General features: G+C 30.7%; 3 protein-coding genes across 3 annotated transcripts; all 3 read right to left on the reverse strand.

Annotated features, from left to right (window-relative positions):
* Positions 1-736: 736 nt before the first annotated feature.
* On the reverse strand, positions 737-4,805 carry LOC128959123 (protein argonaute-2-like). The gene is made up of 7 exons (XM_054305064.1): positions 4,383-4,805; positions 3,689-4,194; positions 2,208-3,619; positions 1,603-2,125; positions 1,431-1,488; positions 1,208-1,349; positions 737-1,128 (listed from the first exon to the last, which is right to left on the reverse strand). The coding sequence occupies exons 1-7, from the start codon at positions 4,402-4,404 to the stop codon at positions 1,014-1,016; spliced, it is 2,778 nt and encodes a 925-aa protein (XP_054161039.1). The 5' UTR covers positions 4,405-4,805; the 3' UTR covers positions 737-1,013.
* Positions 4,806-8,372: 3,567 nt separating this feature from the next.
* On the reverse strand, positions 8,373-12,727 carry LOC128959124 (protein PHTF2-like). Its single transcript, XM_054305065.1, has 7 exons — positions 12,588-12,727; positions 10,468-11,916; positions 10,185-10,398; positions 9,823-10,120; positions 9,652-9,748; positions 9,381-9,514; positions 8,373-9,240 (listed from the first exon to the last, which is right to left on the reverse strand). Exons 1-7 carry the CDS (start codon positions 12,618-12,620, stop codon positions 8,751-8,753), a joined length of 2,715 nt encoding a protein of 904 aa, XP_054161040.1. The 5' UTR covers positions 12,621-12,727; the 3' UTR covers positions 8,373-8,750.
* Positions 12,728-15,409: 2,682 nt separating this feature from the next.
* On the reverse strand, positions 15,410-17,841 carry LOC128959131 (U5 small nuclear ribonucleoprotein 40 kDa protein-like). Its single transcript, XM_054305072.1, has 5 exons — positions 17,535-17,841; positions 17,284-17,416; positions 16,230-16,733; positions 15,612-15,860; positions 15,410-15,501 (listed from the first exon to the last, which is right to left on the reverse strand). Exons 1-5 carry the CDS (start codon positions 17,676-17,678, stop codon positions 15,449-15,451), a joined length of 1,083 nt encoding a protein of 360 aa, XP_054161047.1. The 5' UTR covers positions 17,679-17,841; the 3' UTR covers positions 15,410-15,448.
* Between the last annotated feature and the right edge of the window lie 393 nt (positions 17,842-18,234).

Here is an 18,234-nt window from a genome sequence, read left to right on the forward strand (position 1 = left end):
TTGTTCAACAAAAAAAAATTTTTATATTATCAATGATTGTCTGGACAAATGTATATTCAATTACTATATTATGTTTTTTTTTTAAAAAAAGCAATAAATGTGTGTTTGTTTTAGTTGTTTTTAAAAACATTATATAACAATATTATCGATAGTTTGCGTTGGTTTTTCTTAAAAAAAAAAACTTTTTTTTTTAATTATTATTATTGTTTGGTCTCATTATATATATATATATAATTGTGTGTTAAATATTATTTATATATTTATATCAATAAATACTGGTGTATTTGACTAATCATTATACATATATGTATGTATGTATGTGTTTGTATGTGTGGCCAAAGCTGCTACTGTACTAAAAAAAACTCCCTAAAATATATATATATATAGTTTATATATATATATATATATAAATATATGACCAAATAATAATAATAATATTTTAAATTAAGCAACAAAATAGCATTATTATAATAGATATATATATATATAATAATAAACTAGTTAATAATAATATTAATAATAATAATAATCGTTAACTATTTATATGTATAATAATAGTATGGTATATACTGTATATATAATATATAGTATTTTATATAATTTAATCTTTTTAATAATAATAATTAATTAATTAATAATGAGTACTCAAATTAAAGAATATGAGATAAAATGGTTAAAAATTAAATTAATTTAATGATATATATATATATATAGATATATATATAATAGAGTCAATGATTTATTGTTTGTTTGTATAGTGGAAATGTGTGTAAAATTTAAAACTAATTGATTTCCTCCGTAAATACTTATTATTTTTTTTTCCAATAAAAATTTCTCTTAATATTTAGCGATGATTTAGTTGTTTTAGTGTTATTTTTTTTCAATGGTTTCATTTCATTTACTATATATTTTCATTATCATTATAATTATTGATCAAATATGACTATTAAGAGGGTTAGAGAGTGTGTGTGAGAGAGAGAGATAGAGATATAGTGAGTGAGAGTGGGTTGTCCTTAAGCAAAGTACATAACTTTGGTAGTATCGGGATGTACGGTAACTGCTCGGGTCAGTGCAGTTACTGTCCTCTCGTCACCGTTGGTTCCCGAATGATGGCTCGAACTTTCACCGCTATATATTTGAAATTAATAATAATAATAATAATAATTAGTTTGATATATAATAATAACAACTATTTAGGGGGACATACCTATCGTGCTCTTTCTCTACTAAATGATATCTGGCTCGGAAAGCCACCAAATGTGCATAATATGCCGGCGCCGGTATCGATACGGAACGGGTACAGCGCACATAAGTGTGACATAACTGATAGGTCAAACATTGTAGTTCATCTGTATGTATGGTAACCGGTATATTAAATCAATCAATCAATCGATTAAAGTATATAATAATGAGAGATAATAATCACATACCGGCTGTAAATTGGTTGTCATCCCAGAGCACGTGATAATGAGAGGGACGACTTGTTCCCTAAAAAATAAGAAAAAAAATATATTATAATAACAATAACAGGCAATGAATGTATTTATATTATATATATATATATATATAAGTATAGGACAACTGGACAATAATAGGACTAACTTGAATGCCTGCGTGCGAGCACAGGTAGAAATCAAATTCAGTCGGATGAGTAATGCCGACATCGACAGTAGTACCGGCCGGAATGTTACCGCTTTTACCGATTTGTTCGCGTTTATCGGAACAAAATAGCCGGGTGTGATGACGCTTCTGGACAACTATAAACGTAATACCTGGCCGATAGTCGTCCTCCAGTTTCATACAAGCGCTTCGGACGGCCAATAATTCGTGGGCCAAAACCTGATGAAACTGGCCCTCGGATACGCCGTCCCGATAGAAGATAATACGATTGGGTTTAAAACGAGTCGATTTATAGAACTGTATGAGCAGTTCTTTGACCATTGTCGACAGATCGTGAATGATTTCCTGCCGGTGCTGCTGAACACGTACAGTGGCCGCGTATCTACTCGGATGGGCATCCATAGAGCCGACCACTGCGGCAATGGAAGGCTTTTTATTATCACCAGCGGGAGGATGGGTTACATCTGCTCCCAAAAATATAAGCGGTTCGTTGAAAACCTTTGGTCTGTATATTAAAAAAAAAAAAATTGAAAATAAAATTAAAATTTTTTTTAACAATTTATTATAATATATTTGAGAGGACATACCTAATGTTGGGCACCAGTATATTGTTAATTCCGCCCAATTTGACATTGATTTTGAGACACAGATTAGACAATGTTTGCGGTGATGTTTTATTAACATTTTTCGCTTGAACGCATTGGGTGGCCATACCGAGTACAGTATCGCCAACACGTTTGACTTCAGCGTAGACGGGTGTCTTGCCTGGCAGGACGACCACTACCAGTTGCAAACCCTGGAATGTTTGTTTCAGATAGCGAAACATTGGTTCCACTTGATCCGGTCCGTTAGCGTATTTGCAAAAACATGGCTGACCAATGATGGGCATACCGGCGTCGTTGGATATTTTCTGCAACTGTTGGGTAAAGTTGCGCAACGAATCCTCCCGACAGGTGCGCTGCGGCGCGAAACAGGCTATAGCCCAGGTCCGGATTTCGACGCCCGTATGAAACTGTTTGCCCCTCATATCCCATACACCTTGATTGGGTATAGCCTGCTGTTTGGTTCGGCCGCCGTACTGTAGTTTCGGTGGCGGCAACACTCGCCCCTTCACTTCCATCATCTGATTGCTTATAGACAGACCAAACTCTTTGACAAACGGATCGTTATTGAAGTCAGCTTTGGTAACCAAATTGTTTATTTCGCGTTCCCTATCCGGTGCCGATCGGGCGGTAGCCTTAATCATTGTCGACGTCTGCATGTCGGTCAACTTTTTGATACACCGCTGACCGGCCACAATGTTGCACACTTCGAGCGGAAGATACGTATGTTTGTGCTCCTGACCGACTTGAAGACACGGCAAGTGCGGGTACCGTAACTTCATTTTGTATTTATCCAGAAAATACTTGGCAACCGTGCACTCGACTGTCTGGCCGTTTTCCAATTGCAGGGGAAACGACTGCAACTGGGCTGGCCTGCGGGTAACATTGCATACACGATATTTGCGTCGCATTGTACCGCAATGTGTGATCTCAATCTTCAGTCCTTTGATCTCTTTTGTAAACTTCACTCTCGACGAATCGGTTAACGGTTTTCGTTGATCGTTGATATCTCTGATGTCCAATACTTCGCACATAAACTCGACAACCGGCTGCGCCTTATAGAAAGCAGTGGCACTCACGTCGATATTCAGCGTCATCTTCCACTGGGATGGCCGTACGCTTTGATGAAAACCAAACCATACTTCGCGGCCGCCACCGAGCGGATGATAGTAGCCGTCGGGCGACGAAAAAAACGAACGGCCAACCGGTGTGTAAGTCATCGACGGCAAGTGTCTCATCACTACGTCCAGCGCTTGTATGGAATCCAATGGAATTGTTCGGGCGTTTCCCTCCAATGCCTCTTCCAACGTATTGAGGCTAACCTGCGAAACCCATTTGATGGCCACCCGAAACACACGATCTTTGCCCTCACCCGGTAGTGTCACTTCGAGCTCAACCTAAAAAATAATAATAATAATAATTAAATAAATGGTAATTAAGACAACAAGTCATTATTAGACACATACCTTATCCCTTCCGATCGGCAGATCATCTCTGGTATACATATTTTTTCTGCCGTCAAACACCGGTTTCTGGGTTCCAAATATCTTGGAATATGACTGAACCATTGTTTCGATAATTTCCCGATTAATTTTTCTGGGACACTTATCCGGCGTAATGGTAATGTCGTAGTGATGTAGAAATCCACGGGGCATTGTTATCTGGAAATGATTGGCCCGTAGAGTAATCAGACGACCATCGGTACCGACGTTTGGCCGTCGCGGACAGACAAACATTACTGGCAGAACAGCGTCCAGGCCGGCCGGTCCCGGTACTCCGGGCAGTCCTCCAGGAACACCTTGTAGTCCAGCTGGTAGTCCGGGCATACCGCCGCCGCCACCACCACCGCCGCCGCCGCCGGGCATCATCATCGAACCCATTGGCGGTCCAATTGGCGGCTGTTGCTGTCCGGGAGCCATCTGCGGGGGCGCCATCGGTGTCATACCTCGCGGACCGCCTGGTGGTCCGGGAGCTGCGGTCATTCAACCAAAACAACAAAAAACACAAACAAATTATTATAAACTATTAGCTATAAACCCGTTGGTTGGTTGGTTGGTGTGTATGGTTTGGCGCCACTACTACTACTACTAAAAAACCTAACCATCACATCACCACCATTACCACCGATGATAATCAATCAATCAATCAATCAATACATACGTTGACCGCCCAATGGATACATAATGGGAAGGATGTCGTCAAATCTGAATGCGTTCGTAATGAAGCAATAAGATGGTCACCACTCGCTATATCTTGAAAAAAATGTTTATTTTTGGGATCAGATCAGTGATCGATGACCACACACACGGCTGATGGCGGTGGCGGTGACCACACACACACACACACGGCAAACGGCGGCGACGACAACGATGATCTCGGATGTTCGGGTTGGTTGGTTGGTTGGTTGGCCGCAGACAGTCGGTCGGTCGGTCGGTCAGTCAGTTTCTCACAGACAGACAGACAGTCGGACAGACAGACAGATACTGTTGCTGTCGATGGCCTACACAATGAAAATGTATGGGAAGAGTGAGAGAGAGAGAGAGAGAGAGAGAAAAAAAAAGGTCACATCATATAAAATGGCTGAACATTAGTATACAGTACTGTATATACTGTTTATAACTATGTATTGTATGTTAACTAGGGTTGACAGCAATAAGTTTGCTGTTTATATAGTACTTTATATAAATAATTTTTAAAAAAATTAATAAAATTAATAATTATTTTTTTTAAAAAAAATAATATTAATAACTATAAGTATTACTACAATCGATAACATAAACAAATAAAATAAAAATTTATTAGAAAAAATTGTGTAAAATGTTTTTTTGAGTTTTTTTTATTTTTTATAAGTAGATTTTTGATGTTTTTATTTTTTTTTATTTATATTTTATAGCCAATAAAATAAAACACCATTTATCAAATTAAAAAAAAAAACAATAAAATCAAAAAAATAATAATAATGTATAATAAATTCTAAGATTTAATTATTAAATTGTTTTTTATTTTTTAAAAATATCATAATTTTATTTTTATTATTAGAAAACAATTTATTATCATTAAATAAAAATTATTGTTATAATTATATTTTCATTTAATAAGATTTATAAAAAAAAATTAATTTTTCAAACAATTTACATAAGTTTTACAAATGCATAAAAATACAAACAATTTACTGTATTATTCCAACCATAATAATATACATACTATACTCTCACACACACACACACACACACACAGTGTGCGCGCTATAAATAGTGAGTGAGTGTGTGATTGTCTATTATATACAGTATATATATATATGTATTGAGAGAGAGAGAGAGTCGACTCAAATCTATACACATATTATGTGATTCATATAATACAGAGAAATAAAAACATTTGTCTAAAATAGTGCAATAATTTAGGGTTCGACCAAAAAATTTTTTAATTCCCCCCCCCATTATAATAATCCAAAAAAGTTCCTTATGTTCCCTTATATATACTCCCTAGGAAATTCCTTATGGAATTTATTTCCATGTCCTATCATACAACTTTATTATTATAATTATTATTATTATTACTGTATTTATAATTATGATGTTTAAATTAATTAGATTTTTAATTAATTAAAAAAAATCAATTAATATATAATAATTATAATATTAAACTTTTTTTTATAAAAAAAAATTATTAATAATTCACACACATATATATATAAATAGTAATTAAATTTTAAAAAATTTAAATTAAATAAAATAAAAATTTATTGTTTTTAGTATTTTATTTATTTGGGTAATATTCTCTCTCTCTCTCTCTCTCTCTCTCTCTCTCTCTCTCTCTCTCTCTCTCTCTCTCTCTCTCTCTCTTTTTTAACGATAATTAAAGTGAGGAAAAATAATAAAATTATATTTATTAAAAAAAACAAATAAATAGGAAATATTATTCTAGAGAGGGAACTTTTTACTTTTACTTTTTTTCACCCACTAAACAACGTTACACTATATACAGTGTATACTGTATATAGTGATACCTATTGGCTATTATTGTAATCATTATTATAAACAAATTATATATAAATAATAAACAAAAAAAATATTAATAATTTAAATATTTATTATTTATTTTTTATTTTATTTATACAGTCTATGAAAACATAAACAAATTGATTGATTAAAACAATTTGTTTTATATAATTGTTTTGTTTTTGTTTGTTTTGTTGACACCATATGTATGTCAAACAACAATAATAATAATAATAATATTATCTTATATTCATTGCTAGAGTTATCGCAATTGCATTCACTAAACAAATTGAATGCATTGATCGTCAATAAGTTGATTATTACCGCCGATGACGACGATGACCACAACAACGACAAGACATCATCGTTGGCCAAATTGTTGGCCTCACTGGACGGCCAACTGATTAGTCAAGTCGGACCTCATCTGCAATTATCGTCAGCCGATGGCCGCCAGTCGTCGTCTTCGTCCAGACGTTTGCAGCCGTGGCTCGAGATTCTGGTTTTGTCCCGAACTATTCGCCGCCAGATTGACCTCAGTCTCCAGTCGATGGCCACCACTCGCGGCGATGTCAACAACGATACCGCCTCTGCCGCCGCCGCCAAACACCCGAATATCAGACAACACATTCACTGGTCGTACACATCGCTAAACTTGTTGATCATATCGATGTCTTTGATTAGCCGATTGGACACTGAATTCTTCATAACAAAAACAAGCGAAACATTTCAGCCGAAAATGTTTGACATTTTCTATCAGCTGAAGACATTGAAAGTCTTATCGTTTTTGGCTATAGAGCCGCAACTGCCTATTGATTTGCTATCGGCGATCATTAACGAAACATTTTTATGGACCGAACCGACCAAAGTGGACGTATCGGCAATGCGGACACATTCGCGACTAATATCCCAATTGACTAATATAGTGAAAGATACGAAAACATTGAACGCCTATATGACGGATCAGTTTCTGTTCATACTTAACGAATGTCTTCAGTTTATATCAACACATATGCAATCGTTTATCGATTATATTGTCCAGAAAATTATCAGTCAGAAGACACAATTGGATCTAATTGTCGACAATTTTGTTGGCGACGACACTAAACTCAAGAAGAATCTCGACGATAGTTTTTCGGGAACCGATTGTGAATTGTTTATCAAATTTTTGGATCAATTGGCTACTGATCGGTCACTAATGGTAAACGAAGATTTTTTGATACAATTTTTTTGTCAACAATTTGCTATCGATTGATCTATTTTTTAATTAATTAATTTTAATTTAATTTAATCATTTTGTAATCGCATTTATGATTATTATATACCGCGATAATTAGTAGTCATATATTATTATTATTATCTATAATAATAATATGTATTATAAATGCAATTATTTTATTTTAAATTACTGTAATTTACCGGTTAATTACTGGTAAATAGTTTTATTATTTTTAAGTACCGATAAATCATAGTCATATATATATATATATATATATATATGTAGATAATTATATAAATCATTTTTTTTTGAAACATTATTCAATACTTTTAAAAAATAATTTTAAATTATAATACTATAACTAACTATTATAAGTAAATTTAGAAAACATTTTAGGAAATCTTTATCAAAATTATTATTTTTTTATAATGTAATCGACTAAATAGTAATGTTAATAATAACAAACAAATAAACTGATATTTAATGTATTTTTTATGTAAAATTATTTTTAATATATCCGGTAAATTATTTATTTAAATAAAATATACATAATATTTAATAGAATAAAACAATTTATTTTTAAATATAATATGATTTCATAAAATTATTTATTTTTATTTATTTATTGTTAAAACATGGGTAAAACAATGGACCAAAAAATTGTCTATTTATGGGATAATATTTTGGTGACAATTATTTAACTATTTTTTTTATCTGTGTGTATATAAAAATAATTTACTAAAAAAAAAATAAAATAAAACTAATATTATTGTTTTAAAAATATAATAATAATTATTATCATCTTTGAGATCAATAAGTAGAGGAGTAATGATGTATATAAATGAGAGATTTAATTAGTTTTAATTAATTTGATCATCAATTTTATTAATGTTGTTATTAATGATGATTTTTGTTTGTTTAATACTTTAGGATTTTAAAAAAAAAAAAAATATATCAATACTAAAAAAATATATAATTGGTAAAATTTGGTATTTAATAATAATAATAATTAAAAAAAATCAATTGTGATAAAAATAGACATTACTACTAGCAGCTCCCTGAACATAGTTTAGTTAGGAAAATATGATATAATATTAATAATAATAATGGTTATAATTGGCACTTTAATGGTGTGTTTGTATGTATTTGTAGAGTGTGTGTGTGTGTGTTTGTGTGGGGGCGGGAACGGTATGTATATGTTTTGTACGGTGGTTTAATCAATTGATGGTATGTGGGTTGGATTGGTTTGGGTGGTTGGTTGGTTGGTTAATACACACCCACCCACCCACCCACTCCCCCAAACCAAACAACTTATCTGAGTTTGATTTTGTAAAGTTTAAGTTTAAACCCGAGTAGTTCGGTTAGTACGGCCGAAAAGGCGGACAATACGACTACTTTGGTTATATTATAGAGGTATGGATTGGCACAGAAGCCAGAGATCTTGTACGGACTTTCCAATTCTTTGAGCAAATCGGCCGCCAATTTCAGGACATGATTAGCCAGTGTTAGTTCGTCTTTCTTGTGCGGCTTCTGTTCCATTTGGAGATACAGATTGATCTGTTCGGTGATCAGTATGGATAGGTTTTCCCTGTATTTCCGATTGATACGGGAGCCGAGTATCATCAGTCGCATAATGAATAGGCCGAGTGCCAGATTCCAGAATACCATTTCCCAACAGTAGAGTTTGGCGGCACAAACCTCCGACTCTTTCAGTAGCTGAAGACAGATGAATGTCAATATGGATACAGCGATTACAAAACTACTCGAACAGATGGCATCGACAGATCTAATTGGTCCGTGTCTATGATGATGATGGTGACGGTGAAGGTATGTATGATAATAAACAAATAGATTATAAATACTTTGTTTGTTTGTTTGATTAGATTGTTTGGTTGGGTGTTATGGATATGGATATCAATCAATTGTGTTAAACAATTATACCTTCGTAAGTAGGATCGCACCGATAGCCATATTTTCAGATTTCTAACTTTATGTAGCCTAAAGTGAGGCACTTCCGACCGTTTAGCCCGATCCCGACGGGTTAGTTGCGAAAAATATTTAGCGTATAAAAAGCGCTGTTTTTTTTTATATATCAACAATAAAAAAAGATTATATTAATTAGTATTTTTGTTAATTTTTGTTATATAGTTTAAACTTTTTTTTTTAACAATATCTGGTGATGTCTTAAGCAATAAAACAACTAATGGTTTACCTGTTTGAAGGTGCGCTCCGCCACACATAATAGGAAAAAGTATAGCAACGATAGGACCAGCCGTTCAATCATTGCTATCAATACAACACACCGTACTCTACGGGTAATTGAAATTTTTAGTGTAAAATGATTTTATCGGTAATTAATTAAACATTATATATATATATATACCTCCAATTAGATCCGAAAATACATTCGCCTATCAGATCCAAGTCGACTGTCGGAAAGTTCAACAAATCGATAATCTCTGAACTATTAGCTGCCGCCGACTGGGCGGCCGTATTGCCGTTTTGCTGTATACGAAACAGACCGGGCAGAATGGCCAGTATTATGGAAAAAACAAATCCCAAATATATATATTCGGCCGAATGTTTGGCCGAATCTACTTTACGTATGATCGACGAACTGATGTCCATCACTGATAGATCCACTTTCTGGCACTCGTGCTGTTGCCAAATGGCACAACTGACTGTTTGGTTGTTTTGTGGATCAATTGAATCAATTGATGAAATAATTATTTTTTTTTTAAATACCTTTAGTCTCGTTGGTGGTATCGTCGTGACACAACTCGTTGAATATTGAATACAATGGCGACGCAACTTCGTCGCCAAACTCCGGATAAATGAAATACTTGGCCGCAGTCGAGCCGCCAGTATCCTGATGGCTGTCGTCGTCGTCATCGTCGCCATCCGAACTGGCATCGGAGTTGATCAATGGCCAGTCCATATCCGAGCCCATGGCTATACCCTATGATTGATTGATTGATTGATTGATAAGAGATATTGTATAAATCATTTGATGGTCGATATGACAAACCGGTGTCGGCGTATTGGGAGTGGTTGGCGATAGTGTGCCCTCCGAGTCGCACGAAGAGTATAGTAGATCCTGTTGTTGTTTCTTATGATGACGACTACCAGCGAAAGCCGGTTGCGGTGGAGACAAATGCAACGATTTGACACGTCTTCGTTTGTGTTGTTGTTGTTGCAGTTGTTGTTGTTTCTTAAATCTAAGTCTATCTCTTAGTTTACCATTTTTTTGTTTAAAATCTTTGCTACCCTCCGAATATCGCCGGGTAATTGAATCGATGTCCAACTCATCGTCATCGTCGTCGTCATCGTCAGCATCGAGTCTTCTGTTTTGCTGGCATTTGCTATTACCACCTAATCCTACTCCTCCTACTCCTCCTCTTCTTCTACAACTACTTCTATCGTGTCTCGACTCAGATAATCGGCGCCAAACAAAGTGCTGCTGTTTTGTATCGTTATCTTCGACATCGAAATCATCGGAACTGATTTCTGAATTATCGACCGATAGTTTTTCGCTAATCTTAATACTGGGAATACAATCGCCAACACTTCTTCTATGATCATCTATGACTTCTACGATATTCAACTTATCCATCGATCCGACAACGAATCCACGCCTTTCGATCAATGGTTTCTTATTCAGACAAATATCTGATTTAATATCAAGACTTCCTAAACCGCTTTCTTCATCCGAAACAACAACTGTCGGCTGTCTGTTGGTTGTCTGCTGACTGGTTGTCGTTTCTGAACTCTTTCGTTCAGTAAAAGACTGTGAAGACTGTGACGACTTTGATTTGCGTTTTCGTTTCTTTGTTGTCGTCTGTTTGTACGAATTGGACGACGACTTTGACGACGACAATGTATGATAGGAGGACTGACTACACGATGATGGCTGACCAACACCACCACCACAACCACCACCACCGCTACTGGTTTTGTTGACCACTTTAGTACCGACTATTTGCGTATGAATGGCACCCAATATGACCATCATTACGATTGGCATCAGTACTTCACTGGCAGGTATTTCGGAAAACTGGTCGTCCGATTCGGTTGTCGGTGTTGTTGTTGTGCTGGTAGTAGTAGTAGTGGTGGTGGTGGCGTCGGCATTGATATCGGAACCGGAAAACATGTCCTCAAAGTAGATGCGAAGTGATATTACTTGCAATACATAGAGACTTAACAATATAAAACAAATCAATCCGTTTGTCTGCTGTGACCACCATTTAATATAAAACGGCATTAGTAGGACCCGATGTATGCCATTATAGGTGGCCGATAGCCAACCTTGTTGTGGCTTAGCTTTCGTAAAGGCTGTACCGCGAATCAGATCCAAATCAATCAGTTCGGTCTTGACTTTGGCCACCTTTCGTGGCATTGCCGACTCCAGTCCATTCAAACCGTTCACAATACGGTCATCGATGGTTTTCTCCCATTTTTGTTTGTCATACGAACCAATCTATTAGTTTTTTTTGTTGGGTGTTGTTGTTGAAGGGGTAATGATATTTGATTTCATATCCAAAAAAATTAATAATTATTTTTTATCATTTAATTTAATTATTAGATTATTAATTCACAAATAATTTTTTATATATATATATATGTAATTACCGGTTAATAAAATTTTTTTTTAAAAATAAAATTTGAATTACTTAACTGACCAGAAAATAAATTAATAATAATAAAATGTCAATCAATTGGTAAATAAAATCATTTATAGTATTTATTATTTTTTTAAATTTTTGTTTTGTTAGTTTTTTTTTATATATATTTTAATTTTTAATTCCAATGTAAATAATTTTTTTTATAAATTTATATAAATTCAAATCATTTTGTTTTTTTTGTTTAGTTTTTTTCAATACAAAAAAAATTGTACAAAATTATAAAAACATTAATTATAAAAAAAAATATATGAATATTTACAAAAATTTTATTTTTTAACATTAAAAATTAAAACATAAAATTATTCAAGTATAAAATATTAAATAACAAATAAAATAAAATCATTAATAATTCAATTAAAAATACTAATAATAAAAATAAATACTAATAGGAAAATATAATTTTTTAAAAATAAATATTTTAATAAATAATTAATTAATTTTAATTAATAATAAAATTTTTAAATACCTTTTTCTGATATGAAGACAACACTTCATCCATGGATTAGGGTTTAAAATATTTGTTTTTTGGTTTTTATTTATTTATTTATCTAATTAATTATAATATTGTGATAATTGGATTAATAAATATGATATACAATTGAAATTTTTTTTTAAAAAAATTGATAAAATTTAGTGATAAATTTAGATCTAATTTCAAATTAATATTAGATAAAATATATATATGAATATACTAAAAATATATATAACAAAATCAATACAAATTATTATTATTATTATTAATATTTATTTATTAATGTGAATAATACTTGAATAACAAATAAAATACTGTATATATATAGCATATATCACAATATTATAACAAACAACAATGAAATATAATTATTACAATATTATTGACTGGTATATATATATATATTATTTATTATCAATGATAATATGGCAATTATATATTTTATTTCTAATCAATAAATATATTATTTAAAAATTAAATCCCAATACACTGTGTGTATGTAAATCTAATAGGTTTACAATATATATATATATATATACGGTATATAAGGGTGATTGTCCACACATTAAAAAAAACTACTAATCAAATAAACTAAAATAAATATATATATATATATATATAAACTAAACTCATCTATCATATGATCATATCTAGCGGTTTGACCCCCCGTTTGACTCGTTTACTATATATATATATATATAATTATATGAGTGTATATACTTGTTATTAACCCATTCATTCAATTCAATGATAAGAAAATAAAATAAAATATATATATATATATAAAATTTCATCTGACATTGAAAATTACTGGCAATATATACTGTATGTACACTACCGTCAAGTGTGGAGTTAATATACTGTATACTAGACTATGAATATACAGTAATATGAATATATATATACAGTATATACATATATATTAAAAATAAATTACATTAAACTACCGTATTTTTCTATATATATACAGTATATATATACACATATGTATATATATAGTATATAAATGTTATGGAATATATATTGCTATAAGCAACGTTTTTTTTAGAGAATCATCACTAATAATAATAATAATAATAATCTAGTGTTGCCAGATAAACTTTTTTTTTTAAAAATTATAATTATAAAATGATACATGTTTTTTAAAAAATAAAAATTATTTGTACTGTATACTGTATATACAAGTAATAGCAATTAAAGTTTATAAAATTAAAGATTATACAAATAACCTATTTAGTACATATCAAAAAATGATTATTAGTATGAGTTTATTGTACTTTACTTATTGTTTAATAAAAATTTTCAAAAATTATTATTAATTATCTGTTAAGTTAATTATGTTATATACAGTATATATATCACAAAGTTGATCAATGAATCAAAATATAACACTTAATTGGCATCACTGGTATATACAGTAAATATTTTTTAAATAATAATATTAATATTATAAGAATATATACAAAATAATTATACATATTATATATATATATATTGAAAATAGATTTTTAATCAGTTTTCACATTTAATATTTTTAATAGTATTATTTTGTTGACTATTAACTATTCAATATTTTTCAACTAAATGTATTGCATTTTTTTAAAAAAAAACTTAATATTAATGTTTCCAATTCATTATTATTATTTTTTTTGATATATTATATGAAAAAAAATCTAAAATTGAAGGTAAAACCTCCAGACCTGGCAACACTATCAACAATATACAGTAAATACCAGTTTGTTATGTTGTTATGTTTAGTTATGTTATATCACAAATACATTTGTATTAATAGGGGTGATAATACCAGCAGGGTGATTAACTATATAATTATATTTATTAAAAAAAAATAATAATCAAGTATAATAATTATAATTTTCTACTATTAATACTATGATTGATCTAGTTACATTTAAAAAAATAATCAATAAGCTACGACATTTATCATATATATATATTGTATAACATTAACATGCATATTATTTACTTATATATTATTATTATTACGTAACCCTTATATAATAGACGTATATTTCAATACTGTAATTGATTGATGCAATTAAATAAAGGTTAACAAACTTATGGATACATATATGATAAATGTAAAGTAAATTATCGTTATATTATGTAATATATGGTAAAGTATTTTCTAACTGTTATACAGTAGTAGTAATAATAATAATAACTTATCAAAATTGATATCAATCTTATTTTATATTAAGATTATATATATATATATATATATATATATATATATATATATATATATATATATGATAATAAAATAGTAATGTTATCAAAAAAATAGATACCATAATAATTTATATTTCAATATATATATATATATATATATATATATATATATATAACTTTATATACWTTTTTTTCAATCATAACTTGATATTTTAAATGTTTAATTTTAAAAATTATTTTTATAAATAGTTATTTAAAAACTTTTTTTTAATTATTATTATAGAATTTGTTATAATTATTATTATTTGTAATATAAGTATAATGTTTATCCTTAAAAAAAAATTTATTTACTAAATGAATAATGATTTTTATTGGACATCAAAAAATTTAATTTAATTAATTAATTTAATAAAATAAACTTTATTTAATTTAATTTTATTTATTAACTTAAAAAAAATCAATTTATAAATCAATTTAGTAGTCGTTGTCAAATGTTATCTCAATGATTATATATATGATAGTTGTTATGTGATGTTATTTAGATGAAAATGAAACCAACAACAAAAAAAAGTATATATATATAATAATAATAATATACAAATTGATATTAAAATCAAATATAATATTATTTATAATAATATATTGTTGAGAGTTAGTTAGTTCAGTTAGGCATCGATTTCACCCAAATATAAATTTTTATCACTTGATCCGGATAGTACTTTAGACATCAAAAAAAAAAACAAAAAAAAATTATTAATATAAAATTTAATACCCAATTGATATTAGATATTATTATTATTACGATTGTGTAATTAAAAAATCACTTACCAATTGGTTCAGTGGGATGAAACACTATATCGTTAACTGATCCCAAATGGCCGGGAAGTTTGTAAAGCAGTCGTTTATGTGTGACATCCCATATGTAGACAAAACGATCGGCCGATCCGGCCGTTACTTTTGTACCATCCGGTGACCAATTGCATCGCAACAGGTTTTTCTCGAAGTTGTGCTGATGTCCGGTCAGTGTTTTGATGCACCGGTCCTGCGGTGCAAACGGACGTATATCCCAAATGCAAACTAATTTTTTAAAAAAATAAAATAAAAATTTAAACAATGTATTTAAAAAAAAATTAATCATAATTTATATTAATATCTGTATATTGGATGTAATTTAATAGTGTATCCGATAAAATATGATACTATTAATTATATATATATATATATAGCTATAACTAATATATATCATAATTTATTTTGTTTAACAAAAATCTCTCATTAACTATAAGTTTTGTAAATTATTATTTAAATCATTTAAATTTTTTTTTTTGGGAAATATTAAAAAATAAAATAAAATTCTATTTAATAGCTAAAAACATATGTTATATTGATTTTGTTTGATAAATACCCGGTAATTATCCGGTAATTAATGTTTAAAAAAAAACTTACGTGAATTATCCATAGAATTAGATAATACAAAGTTGCCATCAGGACTAAGAGCTAGTCCGGTAACGGTATCAAAATGACCGGCCATTGTATATAAAACATCATTTTTCCGGAGATCGTAGACTTTCAATATATTTTCGATACCCGAAAATATGATCTGATCGGCCGATTCGTTGAACGTAATGGCCGTAACCTGATATTGGCTCTTATGAAACGATATCTGACCTTTTTTTCGGGTATCCCACAACCGGACCGTACAGTCGTCGCTACCGCTGCACAACATATGCGATCCGCGTCGGGCCGGATGACAACAATTGACAAACGATTGATGAGATGCCAGTTTTCGGATACGAGCGCCGGTACGCGAGTCCCATATCTGTACGGATTTATCGGTGGATGCGCTGAACAGTTGGTCGCCATCGCTTGAATAGTGGACATCAAGTATGGTTCCCTTATGTCCGCCAAGAACTCCGTAATTATCGCATTCGCCGTAAGTGTTCCACAAGACTAATGAAGAATAAGAGATGTCCAGTAAAATCCAAAAATAAAAATCAATCAATCAATTGGCTAATAATAATGGGTTATACTGTATATATATATATGTAGTATTGGGGTAATAGACATATAATCAGTCAATTGCTACTATAGTTTATATCGGGGGTAGGGGGAGGGGTAGGAGATGAAAACGGAGATTATATATAAATAAATTATATATATATATATATATATATATATAGGATTGACACATAACAATAGTAAAGTACCGTATTTTAAAAATAATTTTTTTTAATAGTTGACAACTCTAGTAGTTTTAGTACAAACTATTAGACAATTTTTTTTTTGTTTATTAAATAAATAAAATTAATTTTGAATTTTAAAAAAAAAATACTGTAATTGTTTGAACTAATTTTCCTAATAAACCCCCCCCCCCCCCCCCCCGAAAAAAACCCGGGAAACACTATAATTACCCGATTTTTTTTTTATTAGTAAACATATTAGTAAATCATTATTAAAGGGTATTTTAGATCTTCGGGTCAATCAATCAGTCAATACATACAAATTTCACGATCAAAACCGGCCGAACAAAGTGTATTGCCGTCGGGATGAATGGCCACACTGTTTACTTCGCTCCGGTGTCCAGTCAATAGCATTATCGGCGCCAACAGAGCCGAAGTCCTTTTGGCGGTCAACTATATATATAGACGTCAAGAAATAGACATTAGTTTATTGGTGGTCACATTAAGTGGTCACTTCCGAGGAGAGACATATAAACAAATAGACAGACAAATAGATAGATAGATGACATACCAGTTCCGAGTGGTCATCGATTGCCGACAACAGCGACAGCTGGTCATTGGATTTCGGCTTTTTGTTGCCGACAACAAATGGCATCAATTGGTCGCTGGATTGGCGTTTCAAACCGTTAGTAGTGTTATTGTTGGTGACGGCCATCGCGCGCGCGTACGGGTAGTGTAGTCTAGTAGTGACCGACCGCTTGAATTGGTTACCGATTAGAAAAAAATCGGTTATTAATAATAATTATTATTATTTGACAACAAATCACAAACACGTGTATAATATATATGAAAACGTAATGTTTTAAGTAATTGAATGTTTTGTTACTAATATTTATTGTTTATATTATTTATATATTATTTTTACTCTATATATTTGTATAGACTTTTTGTGTGTGTAAACTGTAATAAGTAGTGATGTACCGATTGCAAAATGCGCAATTGCATTGGTCGGAAATTGCGTGAAATTGCCGCAATTGCAAAAAGCTCGATTGCGAAAATCGCAATTGTAACATACAACAATTTATAATTTTTTAAAAATTAACAAAATTTAAATGGTAAAGCAATATGAATAAAAACATAAATTAATTATATAAATTTTAATTATTTTATTATAAAATGTTGCCATCTAAAAACCATATTAATACTAATAATAAATTAGTAAATTATCTTAATCTATAGTAAATTAAATTTTTAACGTTGTAAAAGTTAAT

The sequence above is a fragment of the Oppia nitens genome, unplaced genomic scaffold (genome assembly GCF_028296485.1).
Source record: "Oppia nitens isolate AA-2021 unplaced genomic scaffold, nextdenovo-longstitch-racon4-pilon3 scaffold41_pilon_pilon_pilon, whole genome shotgun sequence".
In the NCBI taxonomy this organism is placed as follows: domain Eukaryota; kingdom Metazoa; phylum Arthropoda; class Arachnida; order Sarcoptiformes; family Oppiidae; genus Oppia; species Oppia nitens.

Coding starts and splice junctions, on each gene's coding strand:
- LOC128959123 (XM_054305064.1), bottom strand. CDS start 4,404: ATGTATCCATTGGGCGGTCAAC. Junction 3,620..3,688: donor TGCCGATCGGAAGGGATAAG/GTATGTGTCTAA, acceptor ATTATTTTTTAG/GTTGAGCTCGAAGTGACACT. Junction 1,350..1,430: donor TGACAACCAATTTACAGCCG/GTATGTGATTAT, acceptor CCATACATACAG/ATGAACTACAATGTTTGACC.
- LOC128959124 (XM_054305065.1), bottom strand. CDS start 12,620: ATGGATGAAGTGTTGTCTTCATATCAGAAAAAG. Junction 11,917..12,587: donor TGTCTTCATATCAGAAAAAG/GTATTTAAAAAT, acceptor AAAAACTAATAG/ATTGGTTCGTATGACAAACA. Junction 9,241..9,380: donor GTGCGATCCTACTTACGAAG/GTATAATTGTTT, acceptor TCATCATCATAG/ACACGGACCAATTAGATCTG.
- LOC128959131 (XM_054305072.1), bottom strand. CDS start 17,678: ATGGCCGTCACCAACAATAACACTACTAACGGTTTGAAACGCCAATCC. Junction 15,861..16,229: donor TAATTCTATGGATAATTCAC/GTAAGTTTTTTT, acceptor TTAAAAAATTAG/TTTGCATTTGGGATATACGT. Junction 15,502..15,611: donor TCATCCCACTGAACCAATTG/GTAAGTGATTTT, acceptor TGATGTCTAAAG/TACTATCCGGATCAAGTGAT.